General features: G+C 47.4%; 1 protein-coding gene across 7 annotated transcripts in view; it reads right to left on the bottom strand.

Annotated features, from left to right (window-relative positions):
* Positions 1–19,075, bottom strand: part of Eip74EF (Ecdysone-induced protein E74) — a 143,493-nt gene that overhangs the window by 37,410 nt on the left and 87,008 nt on the right. The window contains exon 1 of one of the 7 annotated variants that reach the window (XM_076617167.1): positions 14,390–16,154. The exons of 5 other annotated variants lie outside the window; for them this stretch is intronic. In XM_076617167.1, the coding sequence (XP_076473282.1) occupies positions 14,390–14,708 (319 nt within the window). In that variant the 5' untranslated portion in view covers positions 14,709–16,154. Of the gene's footprint in view, positions 1–14,389; positions 16,155–19,075 lie in introns of those variants that run through there. One more of the 7 variants, XM_033328758.2, reaches the window with a different exon arrangement.

Below are 19,075 nucleotides of genomic sequence, written 5' to 3'. Positions count from 1 at the left end.
ATGCGGTTGGAATCGAGTACCAACGAGATCGGAGAGATCGTCCCTTTTTAGGTATCGGCGATCGATAACCGAGATCGAGATTAACACGGTTTGCGCAGAGTGTACAGAGAGTTTTGCGTAAAAGGGTGAAGGACGTTGCGAGGAAACTATCGTGGCCGATATTACGATAAAGTTAGTTACGGTACGACGATAGTTTAATAAAAGGGAAACGCGTACAACGTTTACGTAATTATTCAAATCGTGCGTTTCAATCCGAAGATGCAGAAATGTACAAAATACGTAAAGTATTACTCGTAATACTGGCGTTATATAAGGCTTATTTATCGAAACCAAACGAATGCGTTTCAGTGGAACCAGTTTCTTCTTAAGCTTCGTTTCTTTCGTACGTATAAAAACACGAATTTACATAACATTCGTCTAATCACGGACGTAACAGCCGTTTAACTTACAATGCGATAGTCGCGAGCGTACGAGGCTATCGCGTTAGCTCGTGCGCTGCTTTAATTTCGTGCCAATTCGATCGTCGAAAGATCTCGGAAAGAAAGAAAGGAACGAATACCTGCTTCCATTCTATCAGGAACCGAAACGACAGATAGAATTATGGAAAGAACCGAAGATCGATTTACACCTAGTCGAGAATCGTCGAGAGCGAAACGAGCGCGAAACTGGGAACTTTGCTCGAACGAAAGGGAATTTCACGCGGAAACGCGTTGCCGACTGAAATCGGTTTCCACGTGGAAATGAATTCCGAGCGAATTGCTCCATCCAGGTGCGTGGGCCGTGCGCTAGCCTATCGCTTTGTAATTCGAGTTACTCAATTCGAAAGGCTGGTGAACGAAGGCAGGAGGTAAAATGTGGGTCAGCGTGCGCGTGCAACCTCTAGAAGGGAGGAAACACGGTCGGGACCGTATCGAAACATCATCGGGTTCCATTCAACCGGGAAACACGAGGAGCCACCCCTGGCTTGTGTGCAGCCTTGAAAACGCACGACCATCGAGGGATATTCGCAACCTACCTACCTACGCACCCTTCTTCTACTCTCCTCTCTCTCTCTCTCTCTCTCTCTCTATCTCTCCCTCCCTCTCTCTACTTTCTCGACCGTGTTTCACCGTGACATTTCTCTCTTTCCTTCTTCCGCAGAAAGAGGAAACGACTGCGCCGCAAACTGCGTCCCTGACCTATTTCCAACGGCTGAATGGTCTGGACGTGGAGCGGCAGCCGCGCACGCTTCTTCGTCCGCCATTGTGTTCTAAGGACAGGATCGTTCCAACACGCACACGCCCACTTCCTTCGTGGACCGGTAGAACGTTCAAGAGAAACGGCAATGGCAACGATTTGTTAAGGTTTCGAAAAAGGTGGACGCGAAGGTAGCAACATCGGCGCAAAGGTTACCGGCGATGATTACCGTAGCGTGGCTGGAAAGTTGACTAACGGCACGCTTCTCTCCGTATCGCCGCGTCATATCCATTCGATTTCTACGCGTCACCATTTTCACCAACGACCACCAGCCTCTCAAGACGAAAATTTACCGGATACCAAACGCTCGCGGTGCAGTCGAATTTGAACGTTTCGATCCACGCGATATTTAACCACATCGATGGAGATTCGATCGCATCCTCGCAACATCCGCCAGCCAACTTTGCAACCACGAACGGTACGCGTCTTCTCGCGTATGTACGAGCGTGTTTCGGTCAGCTACGTCGCGTTAGTCGCACCACGTAGAAAATCCACGACGACGATCCTCGAGCCATCGAGAGAAAGAGAAAGAGAAAGCGACGAGGCGAACCGTTAACCAGCGAAACGCGTGGTCGATGAATAGATCGTTCCACGAGCTTCGCTCGGAGTGAAAATTCCTTTCTCACGGGGGTGGATACCCTCGCCGCTCGTTAATGCGTGGTCCGTTAAAAGCCGGTGAAAGAAACTGGGTTATTCGGCGAGGATCGATGTTTCGTTTCTAACGGTACGCGCTTAGGATCCAGGTAAAAGAAAACGCTACAACACGAGGGATGACGCTGCTGGACCAGATGCTTCTCCGTGCTTTTAAGCGTTATCTCTTCGGACGTTCTTACGGTTTTCTCGCAGCACACGTGAAACCTCGTTGCCTGTCCTTTTTGATCGAGTACGATCTCTAAGAATCCCAGATAGAAACATCTACCACCTAGGCTGCGGAGAAAGCCCGAGAAAAACCGTTTCACCTGGAAAACCCTTCCGGCTGGATAAGGCGAGTCGGTCGAGTCGAGTGAAACGGAACGAAGGACTTCGTTATCGTGGACATTAACAATCCGGTTGGCTTTTTAGGAGCAGACGCCGTTAAAGGCGTGGTTGCGTAACCTAATGGCGAAGAATCTAATTTCTTAATTGCGTAACGCGGCTCCAAGCAATACGTGTCCCGGGCTGGAATTTCGTGGACTTTCTTTTCGCTATCTCCCACCCTGAGAATCGGTCGGTCGGTCGGTCGGCCGGTCGGTCGGTCGGTCAGGCCAGAAGTCGAAAACCCCTGTAGACATCGACGGTGACTAACGTAACACCCGTAATGTAAAATAACAAAAAAAAAAAAAAAAAAAAAAGAGCGAAAGGAGGAGAGGGAAGAAAGAAGGCGACGGCCGAGTCTCGAAGAGAAAGCGTCGCGACGATTCGTCGAAAAGGTCAGTGGCCAGTTTACGAATCACCGGGTCGAGGTCCACCGCGTTCAGGTCCACGCGGACGTTGGATGGCGTTAATTCGTCGACGATCGAGCGTGGAGAAGCCGAGCGCGGAGGTATGGGGAGAAGGGAAAAAAGATGTCAAGGACGACGGTGGCCAGGAACACACGGAGAACCCGTAGGTAGGACGCGTCGTACGGTCGAGTCAGCTCGAGGAATTCGTCGCAGCGGCGGCATCATGGCCGGGACAAACGACGGAATCTGCTTACCATTTGATTAGAAAATAGTACTCTCGTTTTGCTCGTGCACGGGCTATTGTATAACGAGACCGACAGGCCGGTAACGAGCCTCTCGACGCACGTACGATCGTACGCGGGCAGAACCGTGTGTTCGCCGTTCTGTCCATTACGTAACGTCAAGTGCCGTAGCGGTGTCCGCGAGATGATATAATAACGGCGTACACGCGGCCCTTTACGCGTCGTACGTGTGCCTCGCGTAACGGATGGTTAACAGCTAAATTATCGGTCATTATACTTGGCTAGAATTTTTTCCATCGACGTACGGCTTATCGGTTACGAAGCTCGATACTACGAGCTTATCGTCGCTCCTTCGTCCGTCCGTTCTGTATCGACGTTTCTCGTTCGGATTTCCTGGTGACTTTTACCTGGAAACGACGACGACGGTCTCTACGGACGCATCGCTCCACGAAGAAAAATAAATCGGTTCGTATTCGCAGAAAGTGGAATTTCCAAACGGACCAGCGGGACTCGACCGGTATCGCGATCTACTTGAAAAATCAGCCGAAGCTACTCGACCCTTTTCCCTTTTTCCTTCGTCGTTCGTCGAGGCCGCGTTTCATCGCTCCACCGATGGGACGAAGGGAAAGAAGAGAAAAAGAGAACGTGAAAAATAAAGGTGAACCCGATTACGCGATTTCACGTTTGCCCACGCCGCTCTTGCCGGCGAGATGGACGCGAGCAGAGGGACACACTCTACACCTCGTTGCTATAATAGTCTAGGTAGCTCTAGCGTAGGCTCGCCTAGCCCACAACACGCTTTACTATGTAGGTCAGGGCTGGTGCATTCAACGAGCGAGCTGCTCTTCCTCTATGCACCGTTCGCGTAGATACCTATAGCTAGCGATCGAGCCCTCCTCTCCTCTCCTCTCCTCTCCTCTCCACTCTTCTTCTCTCCTCTCCTCTCCTCTCCTCTCCTCTACAAACCGTGGCGTTCCTTTCCTTCGCTTCGCCGCGCATCTAGCGGGTGTTTCGTTTTCTTCTATTATCACCGGATAGTACGTCGTTATCTAGTTTCTAAAATCTCCGTTAGTCTGAAACGCAACTTTTATCTCTCGACTTGGAAACATTTCGGAGATCGAATTTTATCGGTACGTTCGACCGGTGCATTCGAAGACTGAATGAACGCGAAGTTGGTTCGTGATCTATTTAAAGGTGGTTAATTGGGACACCAGAGAGCGGTAACTCGCCACGGCCACCGATCGTCGGGCACAGCGCGTCTGTTATATACATCGTCGAAATTTGCGATCGTCGTTTGTAATCGCGGATAGATGTGCCGATCGAACACGTTGCGTCGTGATATCACGCGTGGTTATAAATATCGAGATCGTTGAATTCCCTCGAGATTTCGTAGCGTTTTTCCCTCGACGATGAAACTCCTATTATACCTGTTAGGAGATAGATGCATGTACGAGCGTATTGTACGAGCGAGGATCGAAAGAGAGGTACAAAGACAAAAGGAAAACGCCACGAGGCGAGCGCATCGCGTTTGTATCGAACGCTACGAACCTGCGATAAAACAAATTCATTGCTGTTCGAGATGTACGAGAGAATAGAGCGCTGCTCGTTGATATTTCCAGTTATTACGTTATACATGAAATAATCGTTCTGTTCCAATAAATGTTCTATTTAATAAAACGTTATACAGTATTACTCTAACGATAGCCCGATTATTTTGTAATTTCTCTATCGCGCGTTATCCGTTTCCTACACGCAGAGATTTCTAATATCGCTTGTCCATACGTTCGGGAGCTCGTTTCCATCGATACATTCGCAATTATCGATCCCGTATCGACGTCTAATCGAAACGAATAGATCGGTATCTGTGCTGCGCGGCGAATGATCGCGAAACGCGAGCTTCCCGCGGAGTTGAGGATTAATAATGCGGTTACGATGGCTAATTAATCGCTCAGCTTCCGAGTGATTCTTCCAGGGCCGGGGTGGTATCGCAGTCACGTTCGTAATTAATGCGCCCCTTGTGCGAGATATCGATCGCTCTACAGGGTGTCCCTTTGAAGCGGCGATGGTACCGATAGCGCCGGTAATTGCCCCGCTTCCACGTACGTATACCTACGCTCGTGAACACACCAACGACCTACATGTTGTGCTCGACGATCTTTCCGCATCTGCATCGAACGAACCGATCCGATTTTTACCCGATTCATTTTGTATTTCGCTTGCCTTGCGTTAGAATCCCATCTACCACGACCCACTCGTACGATCGTTTCAGAGGCCGAATTGATCGATTAACTTCGCTGCACGTTTGCACGATCGTCGTGCTCGACATCGACGAAACGAACGAGTCGCTTTCGTAAATCGATTCGTCGCGACCGGATAACGCACGTAGCGAACGATTCTCAGGTAAACTTAAAAACCACGATGTTTCTGTAACATCGTCGGCTCGTTTAGCGATCGACTAATGGATCAACAAGTTTATGTTCGCCCGACAGGACGAGTTGGCTACGACCGCGAAGCTTGTTTCTTCGAAAAAGAGTCTCGATCGCGCGATAACGCGAACAGCGGTACTCCGATAACACATCGACCCGACGATCGAAATTTTATTTCGAAGCATCCGGCACCAATTTCTACAAGATCCGTCTATTCCCTTCGATTCGATTCGCATCGATCGCGTTGGCAAAGTTGTACATCGACGATTATATACGGCAACAGTCAACGGCCGTGAAAAGATGGAAGAATCGCGTCCCGTGCGCGATATCGATCGCGGATCCAATATTTATTCTCGTAATAGTACGGCGGGTGTCGCGTTTCCATAAGCAGGTTCGTCGCGGGGATAAAAGAATCGCGGCCACGCGAACGATCCAAGAGCCTAGGCGCGTTGATAACCTGCCTCGCGATGCAAATGACCCATCGTAGCCGAGCGTACGAGCATGCTCGATCGTCCCCCTTCGTTCAATTCGGCCGCGGTCGACGCCATAAAAACCGCAGACGATTGTGTCAAGGTGAGGTCAATTACTCCTCGAGAAAGAGCCGGTTAACCGGCGCATCTCGCGCCATCATTCCGTCGTCCTTCTAACGTCGAACGGCTTTAAATCCAATTATTCGTATGAAAATGGCAATGGCGATAGCGTTGGGCGAATCAGACGGTAAGCTTTGGTTTTTCGCGTGGAACTTGGAATAGATTGGCATTTAATCGATCGAAATTATAAATGGTAACGAAGTTTAAGTGGAAATGACGTGGTAAGATATATCGTTTCCGTAGTGGACTCTGAGCGTTGAATTTCGTTAATTCCCGACCTCGTGGTTAGTATTTGCAACCTTGCCAACAATATCGGATCCATTGTTCGTACGAGTCGAGCTACGCTTTTAAACGTCTATTCGGTGATCCAGTTTCTTATATCGGATGTCCGCGTCCGTCGAGCGCGATGTTCGATTTCCGAGCAGCACCGGGAAGAAAACGAGGAAATCGTAACGCGAAACTATATCGCGGTTACCATACCAGTTACTCGCGCGTTCCAAATTCCAGAAATATTCTAGAAACTTCGTCAACGAGGCAGCTCGCGACTTTAAAATATAACGTAAATCATGCAGAAGATGAGAAGCTGCGGTCGAGTATCGTGGAACGGATCGACTTGGATCGATCACGCGAACGGCGCACATATTTTTCCTCTATTTTTACAAAGGACTACGCTCCACTTTCATTAACCGTCATACGTGCCAAGTGTCAAGCGTCCCTGCAATTGGGACACCCGGTAGACGAAGGTAAGCGTCTCCGTGCCAACGTTCCAATAACCACCCAAGAGCACAAGGACAGTCTACCCCAGTTTTCCTATTGCGACCGCCTACGGCACGTCCTTCACCCCCTCTCCTCTCTCGCTCGCTCACTCTCTCCTCTGTGCTCGGTCGCTCTTGGTCGACTCTCTTCCGGGCCGATCGGCGTGGAAAATACCGCGGGAAATCGATCTCGACCGGACGGAGAGGAAATTCGTGAGGCGTGAGACCACGCCGCGCGGATAAAAGGGTGGACCCGGCGTGGAAAGGCCGACGCCAGAGAGGGTGATCATCCCCTTCGTCAAAGACGGACCAAGAAACCGCGTTGGTTTCAAGGAGGAAAAAAAAAAAAAAAAATATAGGGATCGCTGCTCGTTCGTGTGTCGAGCCGAGCTTTCTTTCAGCCCGTAGACGAGCTATAAAAATAAAAAAAAAAAAAGTTTCACGCCGTTCGAGAGCGGGAAAAGTCGGGAGCGGCGTTTATTTAAGAACCACGAGGGTTCGTCTATTTGAGATTTTTGTCAATCGAGGAGTTTGCAGCCACGAGATGCCCTTTCACGGTAACACGAGTAAACTGAAAATACAAAGATCCGCTCAAAATCAATCGCAGTCCAGGTAACCAACGGTAAACCGATATTCGTAGTTACGAAACTTTTGCATTTTTCAACATCGAACCTACACCTACGAACATCGTTCCATGTTTTCTGACAAATTCCGCCATATAAAAATTGCTTCCGAGACACGAATTTGTTATCAAAAAGGCTACAATATCGTGGAGAAAGCGCGAAGGCGAACGATTTCTCGGACCATCGACGCGAGTGTCGAAGAACGATAATTTCGATGTTCGCGTAGATCGGTCGAGTTTTAGAATCGTCGTTGAAGTCGAGCAACATTTTTTTCGCTAGATTACGTTATTTGCTTATCGACTAAAACGTGCCAACTATTCTCTCCGATGGAATGCCGACGCCTTGTTATTGTTTATGCGCAACGACTGATAACGATCCGTTTCTCGCCTGATAATTAGCGAGCATAATCTTCTCCGCGTGATCTTCGTGAATATCTAATCAAGTAGCTCCTACCATCGTCGGAAACTCGCATCAAAACTCGCACACTCGATCGTATTTCGTGTCTTTTTTTTTTCCTTATCGTTTATCGCGATCGATCGAATATAGGTCAGTTTCGCGAACGCGTTTAAAGACGATTCGAAGCTACGTAACGGCCGAGCGTACGATTCGATAGGATCGATATCGACGAGATCTAGCGCCGTTCCAACGAAATCATCGACTCCGCAAGCTGGCGAAGTGCACACGAGTTTCGACTTCCATCTCGTTTCCCTTTTTCCTCTTTCTTAGAATCTACTTTCTCGAAAATCTCTTTCCGCTTACCACGAAGAAAGAAAATCAAAATATCCACTCTCTTTCTCAATGATTCGGAATATATAAAAAAAATTTCTAAAACCATCGCGAAGTACGTCGAACGAGCGTCGTTCCATTAATTCGACTTTCTATAAGCGGCACTCGACGGAGAAAATTTTCCTAGCAACTTGGTGAACCGTGAAAGTCGAGCCAATCGAGTAATTTCGCGATAAAACGCGCGTTCGAGGGACGTGTTTGCCAAAAATTCATCCGGTCGTGTTGGGACTGTCGATCGTTCGTTACAGACTCCTTTGGTTTTTCCTCGAAGATTCTATTATCGAAACCCGTATCCGTTCGATAGTCTTCCTGTTTCGAAGTAGTTTATTCGCGAGAAAAGACGAAATACGTAAAAGCTGGTGTTCGACGATATTCGCAGAAGGATAGTAAAATCAGATCGAATATCGAAATGAAATATCGAGAATCTGTCTTGCGTAAAATAGAAGTAAAGAAGTTCGAGTAAAGTGAAGTTAACGAAATTGTCGTGGTCGATTATAACTCAACGACACCGATTTAAGATTAACTTCAACGTGGGTAAATCAACGCGCTTTCCGCGATTGTCTTTTCCCGCATCGTCCTCGTTGAGTGCACAGTCGGAAAAAATGTCCCTGTCCTTAATGGCTTACGTTTCGTTTCTTAGATCGCATCGATGTATTCGAATTTATCGTGTTATACGTCAGTGGAGGAGAAAGGTCGATTTAGCCTAGGATTCATCCAGGAGAAGAAAAGGAGGGAAAGGTGTCGGTATGGCGCCGCGGCGGAACGCCTAGGCAGAGGCGAAGGTACGAAGGAGGGTAACCGCAGACAGGAAGTTAGTCCTTCCTTCCTCGCCGGGCCAATATCCTGAATTACAATGAGGCGACGCGTTTCCTCGAACAGTCGCAGGCTATTTAAATACAGCCAGCGACGGTTTCCATATATCGCCACGATATATAGCTGTCCCCCTCGGCAACAGCGTTGCACGGAAGGAGGCCGAGCGCGAAACCGTCTCTTATCGCAATTCAAACAATGACAAAGTTCGAGGTAAAAGAACGATGTCTCGTTACGCGTCCGAGATCCTCGAGCCAGCAGCCATCATCCGACTAACGTGAAAGTGTAGCGACGGTGAACACATCGGCAAAGTGAGAGTCTTGGAGAAAAGTGCACAGACGCGCGATGACCGAGGAATTCACCAACGTCGAATTTGCGGAATTTGTGACACGACGCGTAAGAACATCGGCGATGGTAGTTGAACGCGTGGAAAAACGATTAGACGAAAGTATCTATAACGCTGTTACGGTATTAGTTGCGAGAAAATTGCCATTGATATAGAAGATAGGAGAGGAGAGAAACAAGCGGCCGATGAGACAAATCGAGCGAGCCGAGACGCGCGAGCGGTAATTAAACAAATTCGATTTCGATTGCTCGATCGATGGAGCAGAGGCCGAGTAAAGGTAAAGGCTGTTACTTTCGGATACCTGCGATACGAATAAGAGTGGAAGAAAGAGCGCAGATTCGACAAGGTGTTACCAACGTGGAGTAAAGTCTAGATAACAGAAAGGGTTCGTTTCTCGGTGATTCGTCGACACGCAGGGCGTTCCCGTTTCTTTCTTTCTTTCCTTCTTTCTTTGGTTGGCTCGCGTTGATCCGAGAACGATCTCACCCGTTGCCCGATTAACCCCGCGGTGGCTGCTCAATCGACAGACACTGCTTTCTTCCCCTTCGAGGCGATCGAACGGTCTTCATTTCCTGATTAACCCGGCGGAGGCCCGCCTCTCTCTCTCTCTCTCTCCCCTCTCCTGTCCCTCTCTCTCGAATATAAAGGAAGAGAGTGCAGCCGGAAGTAATCTGTCTTCCTCTGCTCGTGGCGAGGCACTCTCGCGAAAAGAGAGGATAAGCGAGGGCTGGACGGAAGGAGAAAAGGACGGAGAGAACGTCCGCTCGAATTCACTTGGAGTGATTTAAAGGCTGGAATTATCCTTTTCTCCCCTTCCTCGAGTATCCTCCTCTCCTTGCTAACCATTATATATCTTCTGTTGCGTGCCTCCCTCGACTCTTTTATATCGCAACGTGGATGATCCTCCCTCTCCCCTGCTCCTTCGCCTCGGCCTCTTCCTTTTTCTTTTCTGCCTCGTCCACGAGAGCAGAATCAGACTCCTCTCTTTACCACGTGTTTCTACGCGATTACGTATATTATACGTATATGAATATACGCGCAGGGGACAAACCGGGCAAGAAGAGATTTTTTTTTTCTCTCCTTATCAGCAACCGATCTGTATCTGGTTTTGTAACAATCAGACGGGTCGGTGGTCGCGTAATTTCGCATCATCTTATCTTCGCTTGGCTCGTAGTAGCCGATATACACCGATAAAAAACACGCTTCCACGTCGTTCGTTGGCACGCCTGCACCATTCGCGAAAATCCGTTTCTTGTTTTTCTTTTTTATCCAACAAACTATTAATAATCCGTTCGACTGCTTTGCGTAGAATCGTCGGCCCACTCGGAACTCGACGAGCTCTCGATTAACAGCAGATGGATATTAGGTTGCTCGATACGTCTTCGAAGCGATGGGAATAATTGCGGCGGCGATCAACCGTTCCGCGTTATCCTCTTTCTTTGTTTCACTCGTCGAGTATAACGGGCGATAGCAAAACGCAAGCAGGAATTCGAGTTGTCATAGGAGATAAATTTATAATCCGTCGACCGGCCAGCTACCTGCTCCGTGAAAGGTTTCGAAAGCTTTTCCGGATACCGCGGCAAAGAGGGGGCAGACCGCAAAAGCCAACAAGCTGGTCATCGGTAGCACCGTATTTAACTTTATAGTACACGCGGCCGAATTTCTTTCTCCTTTCCCTCGACGACCCTTTCTAACCTTTCGTTCCTCTTTTTCTGTCGGCCCTTTCTTCAAAGAATATATCCGGCATATGCAGGATGTTATAAAAAAACCATAAGATTTTGGAATTACGGTATTTACCGAAGATTTGAAAATGTCTAGGGAAGCTTTCAAAGCAAACTTTCTCTATGCCGTTTCTAAAGTGCGGCAATTTTAATAAAACCAATTCGGCCGATACAATTTATTGGCTGTGATAAACGCGCAACGACTGATTTCGTTGTGCTATTTATGGACTGCAGATTTTCATACGAATTTGCATTTTTCTAAACTAACGACCAACGAAATCACGCAGCTTAAACGGCGATCTGTTTTATCAATTTTATTATACTTTTGAATATCGCGTGCATTTGATTCGAAAATAAAAACGAGTCTCCTCGCTTTTATACGATTACACAGGTTACCGGAATAAATTATCGCTAAATGGAACTCGCATCAAAGCAAACGCGTAACTTAGTTCCCGAGTTTGCCTTAGTCCAAACCGTGAGTCATTTTTTACCAAATACCAGGCGATGTATAAAAAATATTTTGAGAAAAGACAAGACCCTACGAGCAAGGACGAATCGTTCGGCCGCTAAGACTTTAAGAACGTCGAGGCTTTTCTTTCCAGTCACGACAAATTCATGGAAGGGTTCGATATTCGATCTTTCCATGTAAACAAACCTAGATATTTTTTTACGCGAGACGAAAAAAGCGGTGTAAAAAACGTGAATGTTCTGGCTGACAGACGCTTTGCTTTTTTACGGAGGACAAGGATCAGCGATTCCTTCTTCGTATCGTATACTAAACACACGCGTGCCGAGCTAGTGGTGTCGTTGATCGTCGATTCCTAACAACCGTCTATATACGTAATTCTTTGCCTTTTCATTGTCAGACCGTGCACATCATAGCCGTATAAAATTTCCCCGAAAGCCTCGAAGTTTTCTATTTTCTAATGTTCACCTTGGTCGGTAAATGAACTGGGTGCGTGAATCTGTTCGATACGGGGCCGGTTGTAAAATCGAAGGTTGTAAAATCGTCTTATCCGGAGGGAGAAAAGCTCTGGAGGGCACGCGCAGGTTGATTCATTTGTCTGGAAAACTGTGACGAAAATGGAAACAAGAGAAATTTTTTGAAAATTCCCGGTCTATTTTGCACTCGACCACTCCTCTTGCCTTTTCTGGCGTTAGAGTCTGAATAAAAAGGGATCTTCCGTTGACAAAATCCTGGGGTGTCCTGAAAAGGATTAAAAATGTTTTCCCTAATTTCCAGCTTTCGTCACACCCTACAGCTCCTTTCACCCAAAAGAATCCCCTCGCCGTTTACGGCCCTTTCTTCCTTCGACTTTTCAAACAAAACAGTAAATCTACCGACTTACTTGCGACAGATAGAATCTACCAACTTCGTACGATCTCGTATAATTGAAGAAAACAAATTTTAGCCAAGTACGCAGAACAGCGAGTTATCCTAGAATGGACCCACTAAGAAGACGGTACCGTTGCACAGCCTTAAGAGTCTTAACAGCCTTAACAGCGGTACGAGAGTTTAATTTTATCGGGGCTGGAGCAGGTCATAAGGTATTATCCTCGTTCCGTGACAAGAAGCAGTGAAATGTTCAAGGGGCACGATAACGAGCGAAGAAACTGCAAAATTATTCGACGAGTCGAAATATATATCGTGCTACGAGGTTTACCGTCGCCCGAGTCCCGTCGTCGAACGACCTTCGCGGGTTCGCTTGCGTAATATTTTTATCGGTCGAAATTACACATACGTTCACGCATGCACGCACGTACTCTCTTTCTTTGTCTATCGTTCTCTCTCTCTCTCTCTTCCCCTCCTGCCTCCCTCTCGCGAGCCCGACAGCTACCGAACACGAGAACAGTCGGGGGCACGTATTTTCGGTCGAATGCGAGTATGTACGCCACGCACGCTTTGCCTGCTTTTTTCTCGCTTTCGCGCTTCATTTTTATGTACCGCCGGTGGAAGAGATATAGCCGGCTCATAAAATCGGTCAGGTGTTGAAGTTTACATGTTCCGAGAGGCGAAACGGTAATTCGAGACACGTAAGGAGGGTGGCTGCAGGGGAGGGGGAGGGGGGAGGGGGAGAGGAGAAGGTAAGTAGCTCGTGTCTATTCATTAATGTCCTTTTCGTTATATGTAGCATGCGTGTAAAAAATATGCAATTTCCTATTTTTCGCACAATGCGTATACACCTGTCTGTAACTGGTTACAAGTACGTATTAGGTCATCCATCGATACGTAGGATAATAAACAAAGTAAGAGCTTTTCGGTTAACGATTAATTATACCGGACGGTATACCAATAATTATGCCGGACAGTAGTTAAAATATCCTAGGATTTTTCCCAGTTCCAAGGTATGTTGAAATATTCGAAATTCCGCTTGTAAATAAAGTTATATTATACAGGCTGTTACGAAATAACGATTAACAATGATAAAGAACAAAAACTTTAGTTCTCCTCGCTTTCGAAACGGGCAATAGGTCATTTGATATATCAAGTTGGAAATGTATTTCGCGGTCTAATATTCAAGGTGTTTCTCTCGAATACGGCCACATCAATCGGTGTCACCGATTAATTTATAATCTCGCTGTATCTCCTCCACCAGTAAGAGTATACGCGTGTGTCTGTGATCCTTCGATCATGCGTACGCCTACGTATTGATAAGATTTCGCGGTAGAAGGGAGGGGACGCAGTCCTAACCACGTTCGAAAGTCTGAATTTGACCGCGAAAACGATCGATTAGTCGAAAGATTCGCACTTCCTGGTTCCCGGCTCTTCCATTTACGGTTCGTTAGATAACATCGTTGACAGCTGCGATGAATACGATTATCGAATCGAAATTGCCGAGATTATCGACGATTGCGTGCGCAATGCGGGAGGATAGATTTATTTTATAATTGCGAGAGAAATCTCGTTACATTCCGCAATTTCGTGAAGATACGATAAAAAAAGGAGAAAAAAATTGCGATTAAACAGATGGACGATTAAACTGCCACGAGCGTTACGGTTCTAACGAAAAAATAAGCGATTCGATTCCGAAGCGATTGTATCGATACCTTCGAAGGCGGCGCGTAATGGCGGCGAAAAGGCGCGAAAATGCCGGAACCGATAGGTGTAACATTACGAATGTTTATACAGTCGTAGGAAATTTATATACGCAAGAATGTATATACATCTTCTTTTGGATCCTATTTCTCTGGTCATATTTATATAAGAAATCTGAAGGTGCAAAGAAAAATGCTGGGAAAGTTCAGGATACGTAAAAACGTATAAAATATCCGAAGCGTATTCCGTAGATGAAAGAATTTTCTATCAAAGTCACGCTTTTTCCGTTAGATAAAGATACGAATTTGCATAAATATTCGCAGTCTAGCCATACTCGTGGACATTAAAATTTACATGGACATCCGCGGTGTAATGAAAACTCAATGTGAAACTCACGGTATCTTCTCATAAGATTCTTCTTATACGGTTTGGTACCGGGTGGTCTGGACCTCGATCTCGTGCTACCGTCTTTCTGATTATTGTCGGAACACGAGTCGTCCGAGTCTTCGGAACAGGTACGATCCTCTCTTTCCTGGGAGTATTCTGGGGTGGACGTGGCGGCGACGAAGCATCCTCGTAACCTGAGCGCTGCCGCGGCATTCCCGTAGTCGTCGATCGGTTCTTTTCGATCCTGATCCTGATCGTTCTCCTCCCTGGAGAACTCCGCGTAGTCGCCTACCCGAACGCTCAAGTCTAATGGTTGATCCTCGAGCATCGTTTTTATCTTTGCCAGCCTCGTTTCCTTGCTGCCAGTCTGTGCCCACGAGCTGATCCACGGCTACCACAGCACAGTTGCCATCTTGATCTTCAACGATTTGTACTTGACACTCGTTCGATACGATGTAACATTACACTCGCCGGTCGATTCTCGATTCGATGCGGCTTTCTTCCTCTTCTTGGACGTTTCTTCTATACAAATTTCACCGTAACACGAGAGAATTTCACGCGAGAAGAATCACAGGTTCGATATAGACGCGATTTATCGTGCTCGACGAGTTAGACTCGAACGCCGGATCGAGCGATCGGATTACGAATCGATTTAAGAAAAAAAGCGTCGCTAGAAAGAATTATTTTGGATAAAGTCGGCGAAGACGCGATAACACGAGTCGAGTGGAATAGAGATGGAAAAGGAAGAATAGATATCTTCGTGGGAGGTAGAACTCTTCCGGCAGTGTCTTCGTCCCGTGTGGTACGCGTGACGCACAGCGGATACTCTACCGGCAGTTTCTAGCGGCAAACAGTTCTCGATACTAGCGACGTTTCCGTGTTGATCACGTTGTTTCGGATAAAATCAACCATTCCTCTCGTTACTTCTTTCCGTTTGTCAACATAGATAATGATGTACGTAATCGGTTGCACTTGTCAAGAAAAAAACGGAGAGTGACAGGGGGCAGACAGGTTACAGACGGACGTTACGTAGCAGCCAAGAGGTATCACGCTGTTCTTTTCGATCGGGGATCGAATCCAGAGAACAGAATCGATTTCACGTAACAATCGCACTTTGAAAAATGCTCGTTCGCTTCACTGTATAAACTGCGTTCCGTGACTACGTATGTAATATATACACACATATATATGTATACACACATATATATATACATATGTACGCGTGTGTCGGCGAGTATCACGTAGAAGCCAAGAGGCAGAAAGAGAAAAACGCGAAACAGAGAATTGCCGAAGCGTATCCACGTTCTCCGCACCGAGGCTACGGTTGCCGGTGGCACACTGACTGACTCGGAACCGGGGTAGCCCGCTAGTCCAGACTCGTTCACTCACTACTCCAGACCCACACTCCAACTCCGAGCGCCGGACTCGCTCTCGCTCGTGTACACCGCACACAGTACTCTCCGGCCGCTAGAGCCCACCACCTTCGGCACTTTCCGCCGGCCGACTTCGGTTCTTTTCGGTTTCTACACTGCCTCGATCAGAGTCGGCGGCTTCACGTACATGCCGGCACCCACACACAGTCGCGAGCCGTCGCTCGAGATGCGCGGATGCGTAGCCTACCGCAATGTTCGAGCCGGTGATGCTCCCTCCTCCGCCACACACACTTTCTGCTCTTTTCTCTCTTTCCATCTTTCCTCTCCCTCGCCTTTTTTCCCTCTTTTTTACCACCTCTTTACCTCTGTCTTGCTCTCTCTCTCTCTCGCTTCGTTTCTTTTCTTTGCCCTTCGAGCAAACAGTCTCGCGTGCTTCTTTCTTTCTTTCCTCCTTTCCTTCTTTCCTTCTTTCCTTCTTCCTTTCTTTCTTTCTTTCTTTCTTTCTTTCTTTCGCGCTCTGCCTTGGTTGTTCGCGATGGTTTCGCAAGGGAAAGCTATTTTTTCGTCTATTGGGATAGGACACACGAAGAAGCAGCCAACGAGCGCCGTCTTCTCATGACATTAACCTTCGATCCTCGACTGTTAGAAACAGCGGGCGGCGACGTGAAATATGGATTGTTTTAACGGCGGCTTTTTTCAGACCAACCTACTCCACGTATCGTAGGAAGGAGAACGCGGATCCTTTGCTCGTTCTTCCGACCATTCCATCGCGACGAAACGATCCGGTGTCGTCGGATGAACCAAGCGTGTGCAAATCGGTACACATGTACGCGTAAGCGTTTCGACCAGTCCGTTTCTCTCTAATCCCTGACATTGTCTTCTCGAGGATGAATTCGAACGGTAACGAGCAACAGCGGCTCTCGGGACGGTATAGGAAGAACCGAGCAACGTGAAACGAGACTGGAACGATTGCGTATGCACGGTACACACAATAGGTGAACGTGCGTACGAGGTCGCGGCGGAAAGCAACTTCCAATTCGACGTCTCGTTGCAGCCGGTAAACACAGGTGCAACGAAAACGTCGGAAGTGTTTTTGCAACGGGGCATACAGAATGAACCTTGAGAGTGACCGATTTCGTAATTTCTCTCGGCTCGCCGTTCCGGCGTCGCTTCCATTGTAACCGAAAAAAACGTGATCGTGTTTGTTGGGTTTAGGCGAGCCTCGAATCAACATCGTAAACCGTTCCTTCCACGATCGAATTACATCTGTTTCTTTTCGTAATTACTCGTTGAATAACGTGTTCTCCGCATTATGATCTTTTGCTCTTTGAAACCAGTTAATTCGATATTATTGCGAAATCACGACTCCTCCATCAATTTCTCATTAAGAGAAATATCGATATTTTTATTATCGTAGCAGGTATTATCGTACGTATTACACGAGGCACTTACACGGACCAGCCGCACATCGGGCGAAGGCTAATCTTCCTTCGGATTGATTGCTTCATTTTCGAAAAATTAATTGAAAAGACTAACCTAAAATCGTATTTTAATACTGAAATCTAAAGGAATCTCTTTTCAGAAAATAGAATCGATCAGTTTCCGAGAAATCGTGGAACGACGGTCAAACGAATCACGATTTTTCCATCGCAGACTGACAATGTATGCACGGCAAGCCGTCAGGGCCATTTCGAGATTTCATCCTAGAAACGTAACGAGCCGCGTACGAAGGGCTTGTTCGCCAACCAGAAGCTCTCGGATCCGTTTCCTCGATAAGTGAAAACAGGTTGGCCTTAATTGCACTTCCTGCCGTCGAACCTGCGATTGCATTGTTGCCGAAAAGCGTTTTTCGCAGACTTCACGCGCTGCGATCAGCGAGCCTGCGGAATACGAGATCGTTCCAACATTTACAACGAGGAATTCGTTACGCGTGCGCACCGACGCGACGATCATCGTCCATGCATTTGCATAGAAAACTGAAAACACACCGACCGCTGCGATAAACTTGCTTTCTCGTCGGATCTCGGTTCCAACCATCGCCGAGTCTCGCGATCGTCTTTGATTCGGATTTACGCTGGTCGATTCTTTGGTCTTTACGACTCCTTAACCGTTGCTGCGCGGTCTTAGACGGAACCGTATTTTTCTCAAAAGCCAGCCGGCTTCTCGGTTGGAACGAAAGCAAGATGGAGGCAGGGAAATTAAAAAATCGCAGCAGGGTTAAAAGAGCGAATTATCGCCGGATCGATATCGAGCTCGTCCGTCAAGTTTGGATAACCAGTCTCGAAGTTTTATCGTCGTTTGCACAGCGACGGCCATGCGTCAACGACCCTTTCGTAAAAATTCAACCGGTGAATTTCGAAAGTAATTTAGAAATTCATCGTGCTTGAGTTTCGCGGAACTTTAAATTTGAATTCCATAGACGAGGGAATATTTGAAAGTCGAAAGATTAGCCACCGAGGGCAGGAGTGATTTATGGGCGCGAAATTCGCTAGGTCCACAGTCGGAGAACGTTCGCATCTGCGTTAAAGGGGTTGGTAGCGCGACGTACGCGCGTAGAAACCGGGCTCGCTATCCTCGATTTGTCGTCCCTCGCCACGATGCGGAGTCACCGCGAAGCCGGGGACAGGCCGAGAGTTATTTTCGCGCAAAAACGGCCGACACTGCCGGCCTGGGAGAGAAAACCTCGTAACTCTCGCCGATCTTGGAACGGGATGACGCCCGATCCAGGAAAAGTACGATTTCTAATCCATCACCGAGACTCCACCGGCCCCGTCCTGTTTCCTCGACGCCACGCCACGCCACCGAACGTCACTTTCCGCTTCTCCGTGATGCGCGCTCTATTTCCGATGCAACGTTCCTCGTGAATCAACCGCCGTCGTTTCCCACATTCGTCCTTCGCGCGACTCAATTTTTACCTTTCGCGGTGTCTCCTGTACACGAGACAAACTTCGATCTTCGTTTCGATCTTCGATCGTTGCTTCGAACCGGGATTACGTTGTTGCACGTACGTAGGTAAATTGCAGGAGAATTGCGTTTATCGGAATTTCGATAAAAACGATCACACCGCGCAAAGTATGGTACGAATCATCGCGAAATGCGTTTTGAAAATTTCGCAATTTTTACTCTACGTAGCGCGTTCGAGCGAGTAACGTCGAAAGAATCGCAGAGAACCGGTAAACCGCGACTACACGAAGCGTCGTGATCCGTTGAAAATTGAAATTCGTACGTGTGCGAAATGAAAATTTCTTTCGGAGAGAAGCAGAAAAAATAATATTCTCCTTTTTCTTTCTACGCAACAATTAACTTGTTAACGTGTGAGTTT

Source organism: Bombus vancouverensis, chromosome 3 (genome assembly GCF_051014615.1).
Source record: "Bombus vancouverensis nearcticus chromosome 3, iyBomVanc1_principal, whole genome shotgun sequence".
In the NCBI taxonomy this organism is placed as follows: Eukaryota; Metazoa; Arthropoda; class Insecta; order Hymenoptera; family Apidae; genus Bombus; species Bombus vancouverensis.
Note: the sequence above shows the minus strand (reverse complement) of the source record. Positions and strands in the feature narration are given on the sequence as shown.